We start from the raw sequence: 21,539 nt of genomic DNA, 5'->3' as shown, positions 1-21,539 counted from the left end.
GGTAGGCTATTTATTACAGCCTCAATTTCAGAACTCATTGCTGGCTGTTCGGGGATTTGGTTTCTTCCTGGTTCTGTTTCAGAGGGTGTATTTGCTCTAGATTTTCTAGTTTATGTGCATAGAGGTGTTTATAGTATTATCTGATAGTTTGTATTTCTGTGGGATCAATGGTGATATCCCCCTTAACATTTCTGATTGTGTCTATTTGATTATTAGTCTAGCTGATGGTCTATTTTAGTAATTTTTCAAAACACTAGTTCCTGGATTCATTGATTTCTTGAAGGGTTTTTCATGTCTCTATCTCCTTCAGTTCCACTCTGATCTTGGTTATTTCTTGTCTTCTGCTAGCTTTGGGGTTTGTTTGCTCGTTTCCCTAGTTCTTTGATTGTGATGTTAGGTTGTTAACTTGATCTTTCTACATTTTTGATGTGGGCATTTAGTGCTATAGCTTTCCCTCTTAACACTGCTTTAGCTGCATCCCAGAGATTCTGGTATGTAGCCTCTTTGTTCTCATTAGTTTCAAAGAACTTTTTGATTTCTGCCTTAATTTCATTATTTACCCAAGAGTCATTCAGGAGCAGGTTGTTGAGGTTCCATGGAGTTGTGTGGTTTTAGTAAATTTCTTAATCTTAAGCTCTAATTTGATTACACTGTTGCCAGTTATGATTTCAGTTCTTTCGCATTAGCTGAGGAGTGTTTTAGTTCTGATTGTGTGATCAATTTTAGAGTAAGTGCTGTGTAGTAATGAGAAGAATGTAGATTGTTGGTTTTGGGTGGACAGTTCTATAGACGTGTAACAGATCCACTTGTTCCAGAGCTGAGTTCAAGTCCTGAATGTCTTTGTTGATTTGCTGTCTAATATTGTCAGGGGGGTGTTAAACTCATTGTGTGAGAGTCTAAGTCTCTTTGCAGGTCTCTAAGAATTTGCTCTGTGAATCTGGGTGGTATTAGATGCACATATGTTTAGGATAGTTAGCTCTTATTGGACTCTTTACCATTATGCAATGCCCTTTTTTTTTTTTTTGATCTTTGTTAGTTTCTGACAAAACAGACTTTAAACCAAGATTGCAACCCCTGCTTTTTTCTGTTTGCCATTTGCCTGGTAAATTTTCCTCCATCCCTTTATTTTGAGCCTATGTGTATCTTGGCACATGAGATGGGTTTCTTGAAGACAGCACACCAATGGGTCTTTCTTCATTATCCAGATGATATTGGGCCAGATATGAAATTCTGGGTTGGAAAATCTTGAAGAATGTTGCATATTGGTCCCCAATCTCTTCTAGCTTGTAGGGTTTCCACTGGGAGGTCTGCTCTTAGCCTGATAGGCTTTCCTTTATAGGGGACCTGGTTTTTTTTCTCTGGCTGCCCTTAACATTTTTTATTTTGACCTTGGAAAATCTGATTGTGTGTCTTGGGGTTAGTGTTCTCTTGGAGTATCTTATCAGGGTTCTCTGGATTTCCTGAATTTGAATGTTAGCCTGTCTTGCCAGGTAGGGGAAGTTCTCCTGGATTATATCCTGAAGTATGTTTTCCATCTTTGTGGGCTTATCTACCTTTGATCTTCGAGGTTGCTGACCTTTGGATTTTTGTGGGTGGTTTTCTGTTTAACAATCTGGCCACTCTTCCATAAGGCTGCTGCAATTTGCTGGGGCGGGGGGGGGGGGGGGTCTCTGTTCTGCCTGTCTCTTCGGGTACTCCAATCACTTGTAGATTTGGTCTCTTTACATAATACTATATTTCTCAGACCTTCTGTTCATTCCTTTTCATTCTTTTTTCTCTTTTATTGTCTGCCCATCTTATTTCAGAGTCTTCAAGCTCTGAGATTCTTTCCTCTGCTTTGTTACTTGTGATTGTGAAGTTCGTGTAGTATGTTTTTTAGCTTTAACAGGCCAGTTATGTTCCTCTCTAAACTGGCTATTTTGGCTCTCAGCTCCTGTATTATCATGATTCCTAGCTTCTTTGAATTGGGTTACCACATGCTCCTTCAGCTCAGCAAAGTTCTTTATTACCCACCTTCTCAAGCCTACTCTGTCATTTCAGCCATCTCAGCCCCAGCCTAGTTCTGAGCGCTTGCTGGAGAGGTTGTTGCCATGATTTGGAGAAAAAGTGGCACTCTGGCTTTTTGAGTTTTCATTGTTTTTGTGTTGATTCTTTCTCATCTTTGTGGGCTTAGCTACCTTTGATCTTTGATGTTGCTGACCTTTGGATGAGGTAGTTGTTTTCTGTTTAACAGTCTGGCCACTCTTCTGTAAGGCTGCTGCAATTTGCTGGGGGTCTGGCTCCAGACCCCAGTAGCCTCAGTTTTCCTTGTACCACTTCCCATGGTGGGGGTTCCCTTGGCTGCGTGTCACTCCCAGGTGGGCCATTGCCTCACCCTGTGTTTTTTTTTTTTTTCTCCATGTGTCTATTTGTTTCACTAATCAATCCCACTTAGTGTATAATCAAATTTTTTTTTCTAGATGACTACCTAGTAATCCTTAATACCATTTATTTTGTCCTTGATTGGCCTATGTTTTATTAGATTTGTCTGGTTTCTTGTTCTCCTCTACCTTCAACCAGCTCAAGGTCTTATATGATCATCTTCTTGCTACTATTAGATCTTGGAAACATGACTTTAATCTCCCCTCTACAAATGTGAAATAGTAGTACTTGCCTTTTGGGACTTTGTGATAGTTACCTGAAAATATTAGGAACTTTCCTTTAAACATTGCCTTACCTTGCTCACTGGTTCCAAGTTGTAGTGTATTTTATATTTTTTAAATAGTCTACATGTTCTCTTCTGTTTTCCTCCTTGGCCCAAAGATTGAACTTGTTTTTAAAATATTTAAAAATATAGAAAAGTAAAAAACTAAAATTTACTCACATTTATTCTACATATATTCTACATAGAAATAACCAGTTTCACATCTTTCTAGATGTATATGCCTATTTAAATTTCAGAAATATGCATACTCTATCACTTTTTTAAAAAAGTAAAACATTAAAGTCACTATATTAGCCTCCCTCCAGATACAATCACTGTTGTAAGTTTGCTGATTTAATAGAATATTTTGAATATTTTTGTATAAATATGTATCCATGAGTATAGTGTTTTGTGTTTTAAACTTTACATAATGGTATCAAACTGTACTTACCTTCATGCAATTTGCACTCATCTATGTTGTACTTTTTTTGCTTCTAGAAGTTCTCTTTGGTTCTAATTCAACTATGCTAGCTTGTCTTGCATTTCTTGAAACATAGTAAGAAAACTTTTTCCAGTAATCCCAAAATATGAAGTCTTTGGATGTTACTGCTGAAGTTTCTATCACTTCTGACTCCTGGTGCCTTGTTTCCTTGTATGCCTTTTTTCCCATGAGTTTTTTAAATTATAGTTCTTCCATAAAGGGTTATTTTGCCTCTGCCAGGTGCCTGGGGGCAGTGCCAGTTTGAGACCACTTCAAATGGCTTGGAGCTTACTGAACTACTCAGGTGATGTGATTTCAGCTTCAAGTCCTCAAGGAAAATTTGTGGGACAGGTTTATTTTCCTCCCTTGGTCTGTCAAGCACCAGAAGAATGCTCCTTATAGTAACCTGGGGATAAATTATAGTATGCATTTACTTCTAGAAGATTCTTAACCTGAGGTCTCGTCTGTAGAGCCCAACTTGAATGGAGAGGAGTTGGGAAGAGAATTATCTCTCATTAAACTTGGACATTTGGTTTCTGCCCACATCTTGACCTCGGTTGGATTTCTGTATTCCTCACTGTGAAAGAGTATCAAAACCCACATTTAGGTTTCCCTAACTTGCCAGATGCCTCCATCTTCAGTTACTATTCCAAGCTGCTGCTTTCACTTAAACATTTACTGCCTTGTAACTCTTGGTTATCAGAGAAGGGGTACAGCACAACAACAGAGCCTGCCATGTTACTGGAAATGGAAGGCCTGCCTGTCAACTTTGGCAAATTCCATGATACCTACATTAGGGTTTGCAACATTTATATTCTGATCTATAGCCATAATTCCCACAACTGTTTTTAGCTAGAGGTAGACCGAATTTGCACAGTGAAACATGTTGATGCCGCCCCAGCCCTGCATGAGCTCACCAGGGATCTCTGGGGCATCTCTGGCATTTTCCTGTGATGAATTCCAGTCTTCCTGCAGAGATTTCTCTGGATAAGCAGGGCATGTTTACTCTCGTTTACCATGTGAAGTTGATAACAGCTGAGACTTCTTCATGATGCTGGTCAAGGCAAAGTGGTTATATTTGGATTTAAAATTGTTTTGAAACTTCTAAAAAATTTGAAATATGTGGCTATTACCAGAACATGAGCAGAAAATAGAAGAATGGAACAGCCCTATTTAATAGCATACCTGGATTTTTCTTCAATATCTGGAAGAAGTTAAGAGGGCATAAGAATGAGGTTTGAATTCATTTCCTTGTTTAAAATGAAAATAGATTTAAAGAAATGTTTATCATGTGTGAGTGATCTGCCTAGAGTCATTTCTCAGCTCCCTTCAGATGATGCTTGGTGATCACACTGAACTTCTCTGGGACAGGTTCAGGTTTAGGTTTTACAAAGGCAGAATGAAAAGCAATACCTAAAAGAGAGCATGGCAATTTCACCCCTTCCTCCAAGGTCAAAATGTACAGCTGGTGCTTCTTGCATCATAGGTTCCACACCTCCATGCTTAATGTCTAAGACGTGAAGGCACATCTTCTTGGACTAACCCCACTGTTCCATGGTCATTCTGTCCCAGTTAAGCCCTGGCAGGAAGCCAGCATCTTACCTAGGCAACATCTTTGCTTGCAACCTGTCTCATGCTTCCATCCAAACCATGTCCTGGCCATGGCTAGAGGAAGCAGATGGTGCCTGCACTGATCCCCAGGTTGGAGGTCAGACCCTTCAATCAGCATCTCAGCCATTTGGGTTTTCTTCACTATGGTGACCATATATCTTCTAACGTAGGAGACGTGCCTGAGTGTGATTAATAATTAAACAGGACGATAAACAAATTGTGAATGTCCCAGGCAAACTAGAATGAACGGCTAACCTAATTACCTCCTGTTTCCATGATAAATTCAAATATATTGTGATACATACCTCACTTTTTCCTTCAGCATTGCAATAAAAACCTGACGTTATCTTTATTGTCAAGACAGCTTAGTCATACTTAGCAGCAAAACTAGTATTGCTTAATTATTTCAATTTGACGAGTGCATACATCCATTTTTACATGACACACTAATGTCTTGCTCATGGTTTTCTGTTAGCTATAGGAAAGGGAGCTTGATTTGTTACCTTAATTATCCAAAGTTTGTTAGTAGGGTTACAGTGCTTTTTGGTGGTAAATTCACTCCATTAATAACTGTAATCCAGCAGCAGCTAACATTCATGGGTTACTGCATGCCAGGCCCTGTGCTAGGAGCCTCAATATCTCATTTAACCTTCACATCCACCTGGGAGGAAGGGACTATGACCATCCCCTCTCTACCAGTGAGGACGCTGTGTGTGTATGTGGAGCTAGTTGAATATATAAACAAACCATGCTGTTGGGCACATTATACGGCCTTTATTCCTAGCTGGGGGATTTTTTCTATTTGATGTTTCCTTTAATGAAAACTAATGTAGAAATGTCACTTCTAAGTCTGTCCCTTGTTCAGGGACTTTTTCCTAGCCCAGTGTGTCCATTGTTCCAACTCAGCTTACCTTCCACACACCTGTGGTCTACAGACTTCTGTGGTAGCTTCCTTTGCTTTACAAAGATACGTTAAATGGTGATTATATTGTTGCATTCTTTCAGCTGAGCCCCAGCTGCTGAATGTCATTTCATGTGATTGGCACTGTGAGAGAAATTCAACTCAAGTGTTTGAAATCATTGTTGAGTGTTGCTAGATATAACGCATACTGGGTCCTATGATGGTGAATTGGAGCATTTCATTATTAGGGGTGTTCTGTCTCCTGGAGGTTCTAGCACCATTTCTGACAGACGTTCTATGCATTCATGAAGATGAATTTCCAGGCTTCAAGGACAAGACATGGCACCCACATTCACCTGGGGCCCAGAGCAGAGATGTGTCCAACACTGACTTCTGGACACAGCTCCAATGAACCCCTCTCTCGTGTGTATCCACAGGAGGGGCCCCACAAAAAAAGCGGCATGTGTTCTTACACTTTTTTTTTTTGAGACAGTCTTGCTCTATCACCCAGGCTGGAGTGCAGTGGCACGATCTCAGCTTACTGCAACCTCCGCCTCCTGGGTTCAAGTGATTCTCCTGCCTCAGCCTCCCAAGTAGCTGGGATTACAGGCACGTGCCACCATGCCAGGCTAATTTTTTGGTATTTTTAGTGGAGATGCGGTTTCACCATGTTGGCCAGCCTGGTCTCGAACTCCTGACCTCAGGTGATCCGCCCACCTCGGCCTCCCAAAGTGCTGGAATTACAGGCATGAGCCACCTCGCCCTGCCGTTTTTCTATTAAACATTTTTAGATTGTGGCATGAAGGAATGCTGATATTAATAACTATTAAGTGTGTGCTGGGAACTGTCTATGCATTATTTTCTTTAATCCTCATAACAATGCTGAGATAGGTCTTTTTCCCCACATTTTCCAGAAAAAGAGGTCAAGTGATTTGCACAAGTCCCAAAGCATCATTTTTGGCTAAAACCCAGTGTGGAATAACCCCACCTTCCCTGGCCAACTCCCTCAACTGGCTTCTGGTCAACACAGCCCTGCCCCTTAGTGTGTTTACAAAACTTGACTTGTCCCTCACACCACTGCATCAATTCTTTGAGCTTATGAGAAAGTATTTAGTGGAGGAACTTCGGTGCATTTCACGGAGCCATCTGGAGCAACATGTGGAACAGCGCCTACACGTGGCCGACTGAGCACGACCATCCTCACCATCGAATCCACCCACAGATGAATGAGTCCTGCTACGTGATGTTGGCAAAACTGAAGAAATGTGATGTTGAAAAGATTTTCACCAACTTCTCATTTTAGGGTGAATAGAAAGCACAGGAAAGTGTGTGTTCTCAGGGTGACATTGGCAGAGAAACCCCAACATCAACTCTACCCCAGGGCCCAGGGCCAGCCCAGAAGCCCCACAGTCGAGTGTTTATAACTGTGATCCATGGATAAGTCTTAAATGTTAGAGAAAATTTTGGCAAGAAGGTTAACAGAGCTCAGCCTCCACCCACCTTGTACGGTGAGAGGATGATATTCAGGAATCAGGGCCTGTGCCAAGTGGCAGGCCCTGCTTCTCAGGGGCTTCTGCTGGCTCCTGGAAAGTTAACGCTATGTTTGTTGCAGGGGACCTGTAAGCCAAACCCCCCTCAGAAGCCTCTGCCTGCAGATCCTCTGGCCAGAACAACTCGGCTCACCCATGCCTTGGCCAGGACCCCAGGACAGCGGGAGACCGGGCTCCGCCTGGCACCCCTCAGGTTTGTGTGACACGCTATGTCTCTCTCTCAAACTCTTGTAGGACCGACCACGGCTAATCCAAGCCAGGACAGGGGTGCAGTTGTCTAGGCCATGCTTCCTGCTCCCCCTACAACTGGGAATACCATAAAATAGACATGACAATTACCGGGAAGGAAGCAGTCCACGAGCTTATAATCACATGCATCACCACACAGTGCCTGTCAACAGCCACAGTGGACCTGAGAGCAAATCAAGATGCCATAAAACTACAGTACCTGAGAAAGCCAGGCCTGTAAGACACAAAGAAAAAGAAGAGCTACCAAGTAGCATGACAGTCTGAATACTGGACACCTGTGTTAGTCTGTTCTCACATTGCTATAAATACCTAAGACTGGGTAATTCATAAAAGTTTCAATTGGCTCACAGTTCCATAGGTTGTACACGAAGCATGGCAGCATATGCTTCTGGGGAGGCCTCAGCAAACTTACAATCATGGCAGAAGGGGAAGCCAGCACTTCACATGGCTGGAGCAGGAGAAAGAGAAAAGGGGGAGGTGCTAAACCATTCAGGAAGGATCTGCCTCCATGATCTAGTCACCTCCCACCATGCCCCACCTTCAACTTTGGGGATTACAATTTGCCATGAGACTGAGGCAGGAACACAGATTCAAACCATCTCAACGCCCACCTCCACAACTCTCAGCAGACTCTGCCCAGTTCCTGAGGCCCTGAGACATTAGTTGGGTTGGAGGCACACAGCAGGAGCAAGGGACATGTGGGGAGTAAGGCAAAGCAGCTGCCCAGCAGCAGGACGCTGGGAAAACAGGGACAATGGGCAAAAGGAATCACCTTTCACAACTTCTGCTTGGTCCACTAGAAAGGCAGAGACCTCAATCCCAACCTCTGCTGGGAAGCTAACCTCATGGTGTGGGGGAGCCAGCTCACCCTGGTTGGTGAGAGCTAACAAATTTCCAGGAATTTAAACCTAGCCAATAGTAAGGATTCAGTTATACAAATTTATAAGTTATATTAGAAACAAAGGTAATAGGTGCTCAAAACTCACTTCATGTTTTAATCTCCATTTTGCGGTAATTATCTGTGCTCTTGAGATTGCACTTGACCATTATTTCTGTAAGGCAGAAAACCTAGGTCATGGTAGCTGCCTGCATCTCTTCCATGTTTAGTGACATCAGGTGGTAGCTTGAAATCAGCCACAGGGGGAGTATTTACACCATGGAAATCGGCAAACACTGCAAATCAGGCTTTACTGCCCCCAACCCCATGGGCTGTTAAACATTTACCAGCACACAGCTGAGTTAAACCCAAGCCAAAGCACTCTTCTGACACACATGCCCTCTTGGCAGGAAGCGTGCTTTATGAGCTCAAAAGAACCAAAGGTACTGTGTTGGCCAGGCCCTGGGTTCAGTATCTCTGAAGGAGAAGACACACTGGAGTGATTTCATTGCAGCTCTTGGGAAGAATGTTTGGCCTGTGAAAGAAAGAGCTGCCTAATAAATCTCAGAGATAAAGGCAGTCAAAGGGTCAGGACAATTGCTTAATTCCCGACTGCATAAATAGAGAAAAATTGCGCAGCATCCTAATTATTTCATTGTGGTTTGCATGTTGAAGTTATTGTTCTTGTTCTATTTGAGGAAGAAACACTACATGAACACAATGAGGGGAAGCCCTTTTTCGGAAATGCCCTCAAGCCGTGGCCGATCTTACCTCTGTCAGTTGTTGATTTTGGTCCTGTCCCACACATTTCATTTTTGAGGGATACTGGGTACCCACCTTTGCTCCCTGTTCTCTGGAGCTGTGCTGCAGGATACAGGGACTGCTAGGCATGTTGTGCCTGGTAAAAGTCTTACTGTATTTTGAAGACTTAGTACCCTAAAATGTCAACTATCATTTTTTTTCTATTGATGACCTGTTGAAATAGTCCTCTAGGTGTACTGAGTTAAATGTATTACTGAAGTTAATTTCACCTCTCTCTTTATTTTCATGTAGCTACTAGAAAATTTCTTGTGTAGCTCACATGTTTTCTGTGGGACAGTGCTGTTCTAGAGCCGACTTGTGGGTGGGAAGTGCAGCTTTGGAGAGAGGTCTCCCACCACCGTTATGAGGGGCAGTGCTGTCTGACACAGAAAACCCTTCAGCCTGTCAGAATACATCTCCAACCCCAGACCTCTCTATCCTCAGAATCACTTCTCAAGGGCTCTTACCATTTCTTTTCCTCCTCTCTTCATTCAGACCTGCTCCACAATATCCACACCAAGTGCCCAGATCCACCCACACCGCCTACATTAAGTGAGAAGCTGACACCTTTTTTCAACAGTGAAGACAGAAGTTTGCACTATCTTTCAGCTCCAGTTGGAGTTTTTTTGTACCAACTTTTAGGATTTTTTTTAATGTTTAAAACATCATTACTATAAGAACTTTGAGCTACTGCCGTCAGTGCTGTGCTGTGCTATGGTGCTCTGTCTACTTGCTCAGGTACTTGTAAATTATTAATTTATGCAGAATGTTGATTACAGTGCAGTGCGCTGTGGTAGGCATTTTTACCATCACTGAGTTTTCCATGGCGGAAGGCTTGTTGTGCTTTTAGTATTTTAGTGAACTTGAAATATCCTGCTTGATGGGATTCTGGACAGGATGTGTTTGCTTTCTGATCAAGGCCTTATTGGAAAGCAGTCCCCCACCTACCCCCAGCTGTGCTTATGGTACCAGATGCAGCTCAAGAGACCCCAAGTGGAACTTCAGTTGATTTTCTAGATTCCCTATCTCAGGCCAGAGCCAAGGGGCTTCAGGTCCAGGCTGTGTCTGGTTTCAGGGAGGCCCTGTGCCCCTTGACAACTGGCAGGCAAGCTCCCAGGGACAGCTCTGGGACAGCAGGTAGAAATATGGCTTCTGGCCAGGAAGTTTTGGAGAGAACCTGGGTTGCAGACAGGAATTTTAAGGTGTAGCCACACGAGGATAGAGACTGGAACACTAGACAGGCTGGAACTTGACCCTGAGTTGACCAGCCGTGAGCATGTTTGGCTCAAGGTTGTGCTTGATAGAAATGCCAAGCACTTCTTTTTCTGGCTGTCCTTTCTAGAGCACTGCCACCAGTAGGTTATTTAGACTGGGAAAGGTGGTGTTTCTACAAGAAACCTACTGCCCAGGCACTGCAAACCACCACCTCCCTGTACTGCTTGGAGCCGAGCAAATCACCACAAACTGTAACACAACGATCATATATTCAGACAGATGAGGCTTTCTATGGGACCACAACTATTTTCAGATGTGAACCATTAACCAGATCTAGTCAATCAAGTCTGTCAATTTAAAAATCTCCTTTTACTGCAAAGTTCAACTTACTGAAAATTAGGCAGACTCTTTATGCTTGCAAAAACTGCAACCAAATGGAATGTGATATTCATGGGTATAGCTCACGTCTGCTATCATTATTCGTAGATATTGGACAAAGAGCCTTCTCTATGGGGCATCCTCTTTTTCCAACTTGGCTGCAGGAATCTTTAAAAGATGCTTTTAACAGAGTCTGAACCTATTTCTTAAACAAACACTTGTAACCTACCTGTTGAGCATCACAGAACGTGATAAAGAAATGAACCTGCTTATCAACTTCCTAAATATGTGTGAGATGCTGGCTTGGGCAGCATCCCCTTGAACTTTTCACTCTTCAAATGCCTGACTAGGGAGCCATGTTTCACAAGGTCTTTAAGATGACTAATGGCATGAGAAATACAAAAATACTCAGATAAAGTAAAATGTCATGATGCCTCTCACTTCTGGAGTGAGAAGTGTCTTCTGGAGGGGTCATGTGACTGGTTTTCACATTAGAAGACAATTGACAACAGTTATGTAATTCACTCTGAGTGTATTATGAGAAGGGCTTCTTTTGGGGGTCAACAGTTTTCCTATGCCTTGAAACAGAAAGAAAAATATGTACCAAGAATCTTGGTTTGCCTTCCAGAAAACAAAACTGCGTCTCACTTTCCCGGTGTTCCCCACTGTATCTAGGCAACATAGTATTCATGACTATGGGATAAACTAAGTAAACATGTGACACAAACACACAAAAGGGAACCTAGCTCTAATACATTCCAACTCTTATAGCATGCATCTGTTTATTCTATAGTTAAGTTCTTAAAAATGTAAAGCCATGCTGGAAAATAATACTGCTGAGATACATAATTACTGTAACTGATATTACACTTGGTAATTGTACTAAGGCCAAACATATATATATATATATATACTATTAAAAAGGTTTACAGAATTTTATGGTGCATTATGGGGGCATTGTCTTTTTAGATGCCCAAATCCTTAGATCTGGCATGTTAGCCCTTCCTCCTATTATAAGAGGATATGAATTGAGTTTTTCTTTTGTTGTTTGTTCTTAGCTGTAATTCCTATGCTTCTATTTCAGAGAGCCAGGAAGAGTTTGATATTAAAGGAGGTTAAAACTGTGATCTTATGCCATGTCATCAATGGCCACTTAGGGGCCGTGGCTGATGACACATTCGTATCTCTACAGTACTAATTTGTTTTTATAGAGCCATGCATTTTATTTCTGAATAAGAACATATTTAAACTAATATTCCCTTACAATACAGACAGTATTAATCCTTCCAAGATGCAATATTTATCAAGTGAAGCATATTTAACAGCAAATTCGTAACTTAGGAAACGAACCAATAACCAGGGTGTTTTGTGGTGGGGGGAGGCAGGGAGTGGAGTACTCCTTTTTATATCCTCAAAACAACAAAAAATTAATACTTATATATTTCAATGGCAATCTAGTGTTTTTTTAAAGATTGTATGGGCATGAATAATAGAGGCGGTTTGAGTTTTGTAAGGCTATCACCTGGAAAGTCAATGCGACTAGACACAAAGTAGCCCAGAGGCCACTTTTCTTCCTACATCATCTTACAGTTGTAGGTTCTATGACCTCACTTCACAGGTTCCAGGCAATTCCACTGAAAGGTTTGTCTCCTGAAATTTTTTAAGTTTGTTTTCCTGACACATGTAATCAGATGTGTAGCAACCGAGGGAAACGAAGCCTAACATCCTCCATTGTGGAAATACACACAGGAGGTTACACTTCCCAGGGTGGATTTTTCCAGCTTACACATGTGGGATGACGTCACAAAAACCACAAAAGCAGCAAATTAAACTGTAGGAGAGTAAATACTCCTGATGAGTCTCGGGGGGGACATTTTTATGCCTTCTTAACTTTACGAGAATTCTCAGGCTGAACTATAGGCCATTGTTTCCTGGCAAATCAATACATCAATGCATCCTCAAAAAAAAAACCCTGCTAACACTGTGTCAAGAATGTTCTTAGGAGCCTATGGTCTCCACGGTGCTAAAAAGAGCCTGGTGCTGGGCCGACTGGCAGGGCTGAGCGTCCTCCTGCCCCTTTGCCACTGATGTTTACTAAGCACTCTGAGCCAATGAGACCCCCAGCAGCAGAAAGGGTACAAGGCAGTGACAGGGCAGCAGGGCCAGATCTTTCTCATGCACCCTGACCTCTTGCAGACTTTCCTCGTGAGGCGTACTCATTTCGAAACTGCTATATGCAGGGCTCCCCTACGTATCACTCAGGCTGAGAGATCCTTCCTCACTGCGCTCAAGATGGCCCCAGCCAGACACCAGTTACCCAGCTGAAAGTCATAAACCCTCCCAGAAGTCTCCCAACACTAGTGCTGACCAGAGGTGGGGCTCTCAGGCTAGGAGTTTCACACACTATGACCGGCTGCTGGGGGACACTGCAGGACCCCTTTTCCTCCTCCTCTCCCATGCTAGAAGCCAGCCCTAGGCAGCTGCAGTTACTCCCTGTGACTCAGCAGCAGGCTGATTCAACACAGCTGCCCACAGGAAGCCAGTGGCCAATACATCTGTTTACCTTTCCCTATCACCCAGACACAAGCCCCTTTCCCAGGTCAAACCCCAGGCCAATGCATCTCCAGTTTGTGACAGTCAAATTGCTATTTCCGTTGCCACTTTAGATCAGCCAAAGTGGTGACTGCTGCAGTGTGTGGCTGTCCGTACAAGGCCCACCCAAGGGATGCCCAAAGCCCAGCCTTCTCCAGGGCCACAGCCCAGAGCAACCCCACCAGCCTGAGTCCAGCAGAGGACCTCCCACCCAATGTCTTGTTCTAATTAGAAGGGGAAGTTAGCCATAGAAAATCAACTTATAATTACAAAATTCTCTTAACTCGCCTTAAAGTTCCTATTGACATCTATTGCTTTTAAACCTATTTCAAAACTCTGATACTAAAATGAATGGCACTCTAAGAAAGTTTGGGAGCCTCATGCTGAGAACCATTTCTGTGCAGTGAAGATGTTTCCAGAAGCTACTTACCTACATGTGAATGTGCCATTTTCTTTCCTTGTGTAGAGAAAATCCCCTTCACTTTTTGGAACAGTAATGACAGCTTCTAGTACAGCCATTTACAGTTTCATATGAGAAAAATTGAAAAGAATAACTATAAAATTGTTAAAATATCCAACAATGGATAATGATGGCCAGAAGATTTAACACATAAAGTAATTCTCAATGTAAAGCTATTCAGCTCTTCCAGGTTGAATGCCCTGGAACCCATCCTGACCTTCCACATCATCTTCAAAAAGCAGTTTCTCTGTTCCCCGTGATTCTCCTATAAGGTAACTCTCTAGTCCTCCATTTAGCACATATTAAATCCTCCAAAGATTAAGTACCATATGATTATTTTAGTTTTACAAAAAAAGTTGAATGGCATTTTATTTTCATGGCCTATAAGCAGGTACATTAGTAGGGCAGTGATAGGAAAAACAAATTAGACCAAAAAAAAAAAAAAAATCCTCTACAAATCCAAGGCAGGAAAAGTGGTGGCAGAGTGACTCATTCTCCTGTCCCTCCCATCAAGTCAAATCGGGAGGCTGTAGTGAATGCTTGTTGTTTGAATGTGTGGCAGTTGTTCCTGGAACTCTTTAAAACGTGGCTATAGGCTATGTAGCACAGTATAGATTAAAGATACAGTTACGTAAACCAGCACAGTCATTTTATAGTGCTTCATCCATTTATCATGCTTTGGTTTGCTAATTTTTTCACGTACCTTTTTATATCAGTCTGTTGCTTTTGTACACATCTCTCATATTGGGGTTTGACAGGTAAACACAACCTGCTATTTCAGTAGAAAAAATTGTTACAAATATTAAACCCAATAAATAGTATAAAGGTAAATCAACGTGTATCTCATTTGTTACTGAGAATGTTACAAAAATTGGGGGAAGGCCTTCATGTAGAAAAATGTATTCTCATTCATTTATAGATGCTTGAGAAAATTTTGGAACAGTACAAAAAGAAACTACGAAGAATGGTTGGCAGGGTGGGGGTGCGTAAGGGGTGTGTGCTACCAGCCACATGAACGTGTGAGACTGTGGCACAGGAAGGAAGATGCTCACACACAGCATGGGGGGTGAGGCTTGATAAGGTTTTTGAACAATGTGAATGTATAACCTAACTTTTTAAAACTCATCTATTTACATAAGAAATCCAAAAAGCAAGCAAGCAGTGGTACAGACATTAATATCGGAGTTATTTGGTATGAAAAATTTAAGTGTATGAAAAATGTAAGTGTAAACAGGTGCCTATTTACAAGGTTAAGAAATGCAGCATCGCCGGGCGCGGTGGCTCAAAAGCCTGTAATCCCAGCACTTTGGGAGGCCGAGACAGGTGGATCAGGAAGTCAGGAGATTGAGACCATCCTGGCTAACACGGTGAAACCCCGTTTCTACTAAAAAATACAAAAAAAACTAGCCGGGCGAGGTGGCGGGCGCCTGTAGTCCCAGCTACTCGGGAGGCTGAGGCAGGAGAATGGTGTAAACCTGGGAAGCGGAGCTTGCATCCGGCCACTGCACTCCAGCCTGGGCAACAGAGCAAGACTCCGTCTCAAAAAAAAAAAAAAAGAAAAGAAATGCAGCATCCAACTTAATAAAACTACAGAAAATACAAAGAAAAATACATATACAAAATGCTAATAAGAATAAAGGAATTTTTTTTTTTTTTTTTTTTTTTTAAAGACAGAGTCTCACTCTGTCACCCAGGCTGGAGTGCAATGGTGTGATATCAGCTCACTGCAACCTGTGCCTCCTGGGTTCAAGTGATTCTCCTGCCTCAGCTTCCTGAGTAGCTGGGATTACAGGCACGGGCCACCACGCCTGGCTAATTTTTGTATTTATAGTAGAGACAGGGTTTCACCATGTTGGCCAGGCTGGTCTCGAACTCCTAACCTCATGATCCGCCCACGTTGGCCTCCCAAAATGCTGGGATTACAGGTGTGAGCCACCACACCCAGCCAAAGGAGTCTTTATTCTTACCATTCTCCACCTATGATCACACAAGCTGGCAAAAATTAGTACATATAAAACTTCAACCATAATTGATATATATATAACAGGATACTCCAAATATACAGAATATATCATCTTTCCAAGTGCCTTGGAGGAAAAAAAATTCTCAAAAAATAATTCCATATGCTAGAAATGTAATGATTCATTAGTTTTCAAAGATGAATTGCAGATTAGAAAACAGCAAGTGAAAACATTTGTAATAGCACACATGATGGTAAGGATCCTCAAACTCTTGGAATTAGAAGAACTCACTTGTGATGCTTGTTCAAACCCATTAAAATCCATTGCTCATGCCCTTTCCTTGGAGATTCCAATTCAAAGAGCTGAGATGGGGCTATGAAATGTGTACTTAGCAAGTTCTCCCAGTTGTATTTTTCATCAAAAGTTTAGAAAACTTCTATGATAATGTAACTAAAGCACTGCTGGGGGGAAATTCATAGCCCTAAATCTATATATTAATTTGTAAAGGATGAAAAAGGGAATTTAATATCTACTGTAAGTTATAAAAGGAACAATAAAATAAACCCAGGGGAAAAAATAGAAGAAATGAATTTGTAGACCTAAGGATAAGTTCATTAGAAAAAAGTAGAGCTAATAAAACTATGAGTTGCTCATTGGGAAAATTCAAACAGTGTATATAGACCACCTTCTAATCTCATTAAGCAAAAAGAAGAAAAAGAGCAAACATACATAGCATATGAGCATGAAGAATCCTGCAGTCCACCATAACCCAGGGAGATGATCTCAAGAATATAAGGATGGTTCGATATTGATCAGGAGGGTGGACAGTTTTGCCAAGCTTGATATCAACCAGAAGGGACACACACTTCTTCCATAGAGCAGGCTAGTGAATACAGTCTACAAGAGACCAAAAAATGAAACTAAGGTGAATGTCAACATTGACCACCAACCAAAGGAGGAACCTGTGGAGAGTTGTAAATGTGCTCCAATTTTTAAAGAGGTTTTAAAAATCTAATCTGGCAAATCTAAAGGAATATGCATTTGTACAAAAGGTAAAACACTCATGAAATAGTTAAGGAATGGACTATATATGGTCCACAAATCCAATTCCTAAATTGAATATACTGTGAGCTCTTTGGAATAAAGCTGATTGCTAACGTCAATAAAACTGTGTGCTTTTTCTCTATGCCCCTCAGCACAAGCTTTGGAGCTTTAATTACCTTTTATTAGTCTTTCCCTACAGGAAAAAAAAAAAAAAAAAAATCCACTCCCCTACAGACCTTTGTAGCTGGTTTTCCCATGGGGCCAAGTTAACCAGTGTGTCTCTGGAGACATAAAATTCATGTGGTCTGTGTGCTCACTTTTTTGCTGATTTTGAAGTATGTTTGCTGAGTTGAAGCTCTACCACATTTGTGTCTTTAAGCTCCCAACCAGCAGACATGGTTGCGGTTAATTCCTACTTGTCTAGGAACTGCATAATCAGCATCAGAAAACCTTCTGCTCTGAAGACAAAATTTAATACACTACCCTTTGGCTACGTCGTCAACCCATGAGCAGGCTAAGTCTTTCATTGTCAGGGCCCGAGTATATGCAAACACATTAGACCTGTCTGTGGTCTAAGAAGGCTGACCCTCAAGCAGACGCCTCTAATAGAACAGAACTGGAGTCTTGAAATATGTATTTTGAGCTTTGATGTGAGGCCAACAGCTGAAGAGAAAACGCCTGGGCTTTTCGAAGGAGCACCGCTCCAGGAGGGAGCAGTGGCCTGACAACCAGCCTGGAAGCCCTAAGTTGGGAGGGCAGGATTTAATTGAAAACACATGAGGGAAAGAATTCCAGCAAGGCCTAGCGTGGTCGGAGGACAGCTTGCGGGGCAGAAGCCAAGAGTGGGAGACCCATGTGTGTTTGTGTAGCTCCGGTGCATCAATATTTTGTTTCATGTCTAACTCCAAAAGGCACAAGTGCAAGAAAACATCCCCATTCTACAGACGCCCAGTGATGGCAACACATATGCGCGTGCTTAGGTAAAAAGATGTATTTCAAAGTGGGATCAGTGAATCTTCAATAAATAAATAAATGTACAGCCCTCCAAGATGCAGAATTTCCCATCCCTAGTTTAACAGTCACGGTTCACTTTGTTTTACGTGCATTTCGCAGATGAGTGGTGCTCTCATCAGCAGACACAAGACTTCTTTGGCCTCTGCTTTTTTTTCCTTTCTTCTAATAAGGAGATTACACTCTGGATAAACAAAACAGACAGGAGAATGTAATGCAGGGTTTTGGTGGTTTGAGTCTAGAAGGACTACAAAATTAGCCTTGATAGGCAGAAAGAGCATCCCAACCTGTCTGTCAAAAACTCTGGCCATTTCTAGGACACCTTTGCCGAACTGAAACAGGAAACAACAAAAATTTTACATGCTTATAAATGTTCTTTCTCCCCCTCCGAGGAAAATCTTTACATAAAGATGGACTCATTTACCTCATTTTTTACACTTGCATCTGCCCCTTTGTCAAGAAGTAACTGAACTAACTCTTCATGATTATTTAACACAGCCACCTAGAAAACAAAACCCAGGGTGGTGTGCATGAGCATCTCCCTCCAGGGCACACACAGCAGGGAGCACGAGCCTGGCGCGTGCAGGGTCCCAGCAGCCCCCCCCTGCAACCCACAAAGGGCCACTGTGGCTTTGCGTGGCCTGCAGGCACAGCACTTCCTCTACAGCTGCAGTGGTAGCAACTCCAGGGAAAATGAAAACGGACCCTCCCTCTCTCCACACGAAAACCAGGACAGAAAGCAGTTTGTTCTTTGTTTCACCAGATCTGTTTTGATCCCACAGCGGTCCTGGGGACAGGGGCTCTTTACTCCTTCAATAGTCATAAAAAGGCAACGAAGTATTCTAGTGATAGCCTCATGCCCTTATGAACAAGCCGACAGGGAACACACACACAGTCAAACCCAAGGGCTGGTGCAGGGCTGAACTCACAAGAATTGTCTAATTACAGAAAAAGCTCTGACCTTAATTCCACGCAGAAAACTGCCTATTTTCGGGAGGAGGACCTACCATAAGGGGCGTCTTTCCATTTCTGTCCTTCACATTCACATTGGCTCCAGCATCAATTAGAAGAGAGGCCACCCTCTGATTTCCCGACACCGCAGAGACTCTCATGAGTGGGGTCCATCCTGAACCAGTGTCCACGACGTCTACCTGTTGCGCCAGAGAAACAGCTGTGTTAAGCCCAATTTCTTTTTCTTAAACTGATTCAAACTTATAAAAGGAATATTTGCTTGCCCCAGTGCCCGGACTTAGATAGCAGTCTTTCTATATTTGGTTCACTGCACTGTTCTAATTTAAGTCACATTTCTGTGCTGCAAAGACATGTGTTAGAATCGCATTAGAGGGTGCTGAGAGGCCCCAGGGTCTCCCCGTCAGCTTCTTCACCTACATCCTTTAAAGTGGAAAAAAGGTGAGCTAGAAAAATTAACTGAACTACTTTCCCCTTGGCTCCTGGTGAGTTCTTATTTTCTCTTGCCTAACTTTCCTCACCTAGCATTCATTTTTCTTTCTTTTATGTATCGTTGTAAGCAGCTTTACATCCTTTCTGGAATGAGACAGTAATAATATATACACACACACTCTTATGCTTACCAATACTTATCAATTTTAGGCAGGAGACCTACAGGTAAAATACAGAACAACCAGATTCATTACACAAACTCTGTCTGAAAAGTCTGACTAACGGCTTCTCCAAAACAGTGTGCCCAGTAATCAGATGGCTATTTCCTGATCATCTTCTCTACACTGAAATCTCTCAATTTAGTGTTTTAAAATAAATATTTCAGATTAAGAAAATGTAAATGTTGTCTCTTCCAATTCCAGTGAAGACCTCACCAATCCACGAAGAGTGGTGCTGAAGATACATGTGTGTGCTCAGATACACACGTGCACGTGTACATGCACACATGCATACCATGTGCACACATGCATGTAAGCACACATGAGCACATGCACGCACACACACACAATCTGTTACAGAAAAATTACTCAAAGATGAAGCACAGCTTTAGTAAAACTTCAGAATGGAACAACAAACAAGGAATTTCCAGGAGATCTTGGGGGCACTTCAGGGTATTTCTACGTATAAGATTATCCACTGTAACACGATTTGGATTTGCAGCTCTTCTTCACGCAAAGAACTAACCTGTGGGCAACACACTCCGTTATATTTAAAGAATAATAAAATAAGCACCTCATATTACATGATGCTTTATACAAGCTTTCAACCCTCTTTACACACACTTTCTCTTTTGGTCCTAAAGGTTAATCAGAGGTAGGTATTTTTATTCTTGGTTTACAAACGATCAAACTAAATCTCAGAGAAGTGCCTTTCCTGAGATCACATGGATCATTAAATGCAGAAATGAATACATAAGTCGCCAATAAGTCACTCTTAGTATATGATCATTACATTTGGGAAGAAGGTGGTGATTGGGTCCCAAGTCCTTCCTATGGGCTTCAGAAGCATCAGGTGAGCCATCTGCCAGAACATGGAGAGACTCATGTTGACATCATCCATCCGCCACCAGGCCAGTCATGTGGAAATCTATAGTGAACACATCCATGCTTACTGTTCTGTCCTCTGCAAAGTAGTTCCAGTGCTTCAAAGATGGAATTTCTCCCAAATAAGTATATTGATATCTGAAGCCCTGAGAGCCAACATTTCCAAAACTCCAGTATTTAAATGTTGATAGAGATTTGCCCTATTGTGAATGCTTCATTCATTCATTCATTCATTCATTCGAGATGGAGTCTCACTCTGTCGCCCAGGCTAGAGTGCAGTGGCACGATCTTGGCTCACTGCAACCTCCACCTCCTGGGTTCAAGCAATTCTCCTGCCTCAGCCTGCCTAATAAGCTGGGATTACAGACGCCTACCACCACACATGGCTAATTTTTGCATTTTCAGTAGAGACAGCATTTCACCATGTTCACCAAGTTGGTCTCGAACTCCTGACCTCAAGTGATCCACCCGCCTTGGCCTCCCAAAGTGCTGGGATTACAGGCATAAGCCACTGCGCCCGGCCTGGATGCCTGACTTCTTACAGCAAAGTACAACCTTCCTTTTCAACCACAGACTTTCACTAGGTGCAAAACCTGCCCAGAATTCATCATAAACCAATCAAGGAGTGTGTGGCTGTCACTACCACACATGGCCCGTGGGCCCAGCTCTACTATGGAAGCCCATAGGCTCAGCCTCCTGCCTCTGTGCCTGTCTCTAAAACATAAGGAAAATAAGAAATGTAATAAATTTTTAATGACTGAAATTTTTCCTATAAGTGGGCACTTTTCTTAATTCTCCAAAAGCAGCAGCAGGAACCAGGTAGATCCCATAACTGAAGTCTCACTTTCCCTCAATTACCCTTCAGAAACAAACTAGAACAAATCTACTGACATCTTCCAGGAGACATGACTTTTCTCAATTTGAGTTGATTTTCCAGGTCATCGACTTAATTTCTCAGCACTACACACCATCTGGCAGTCACAGATAGCACAGAACTTTGTCCATCATTCTTTAGTTCTATGCTTTGAAATTTTTAGCTGATTCCTTCAAAGTCTTGAACTAAAGTTTTCAAAGTTATCAGCAATTTCCATAATTGATCTAATTCTAATTACCCATCTTCAAATATCTATAGATGTCCAAACAACACTGCTTCTATTTGCTAAATCAAATTTGCAGTTTCTGATAACATGAAATCAAAAGTAGACCAACTTGCCTGTTTCC

General features: G+C 42.1%; 2 protein-coding genes across 9 annotated transcripts in view; one reads left to right on the top strand and one right to left on the bottom strand.

Annotated features, from left to right (window-relative positions):
• Nucleotides 1-13,593, top strand: part of ADAM12 (ADAM metallopeptidase domain 12) — a 375,641-nt gene extending 362,048 nt beyond the window's left edge. The window contains exons 22-23 of the mRNA XM_015456854.4: nucleotides 7,289-7,419; nucleotides 9,649-13,593. Of these exons, the coding sequence (XP_015312340.3) occupies nucleotides 7,289-7,419; nucleotides 9,649-9,709 (192 nt within the window). The 3' untranslated portion in view covers nucleotides 9,710-13,593. The remainder of the gene's footprint in view (nucleotides 1-7,288; nucleotides 7,420-9,648) is intronic.
• Nucleotides 13,594-15,440: 1,847 nt separating this feature from the next.
• The window catches only part of FANK1 (fibronectin type III and ankyrin repeat domains 1), a 122,041-nt gene continuing 115,942 nt past the window's right edge, over nucleotides 15,441-21,539 (bottom strand). For 6 of the 8 annotated variants that reach the window (XM_065521602.1, XM_074003062.1, XM_005566712.4 and 3 more), the window contains 4 exons: nucleotides 18,822-18,965; nucleotides 18,239-18,316; nucleotides 18,102-18,146; nucleotides 17,780-17,998 (listed from right to left, as the gene is read on the bottom strand). In XM_065521602.1, the coding sequence (XP_065377674.1) occupies nucleotides 17,933-17,998; nucleotides 18,102-18,146; nucleotides 18,239-18,316; nucleotides 18,822-18,965 (333 nt within the window). In that variant the 3' untranslated portion in view covers nucleotides 17,780-17,932. Of the gene's footprint in view, nucleotides 16,657-17,779; nucleotides 17,999-18,101; nucleotides 18,147-18,238; nucleotides 18,317-18,821; nucleotides 18,966-21,539 lie in introns of those variants that run through there. The other 2 variants (XM_045362257.3, XM_045362258.2) reach the window with 2 other exon arrangements.

This window comes from Macaca fascicularis, chromosome 9 (genome assembly GCF_037993035.2).
Source record: "Macaca fascicularis isolate 582-1 chromosome 9, T2T-MFA8v1.1".
Taxonomy (NCBI): domain Eukaryota; kingdom Metazoa; phylum Chordata; class Mammalia; order Primates; family Cercopithecidae; genus Macaca; species Macaca fascicularis.
Note: the sequence above shows the minus strand (reverse complement) of the source record. Positions and strands in the feature narration are given on the sequence as shown.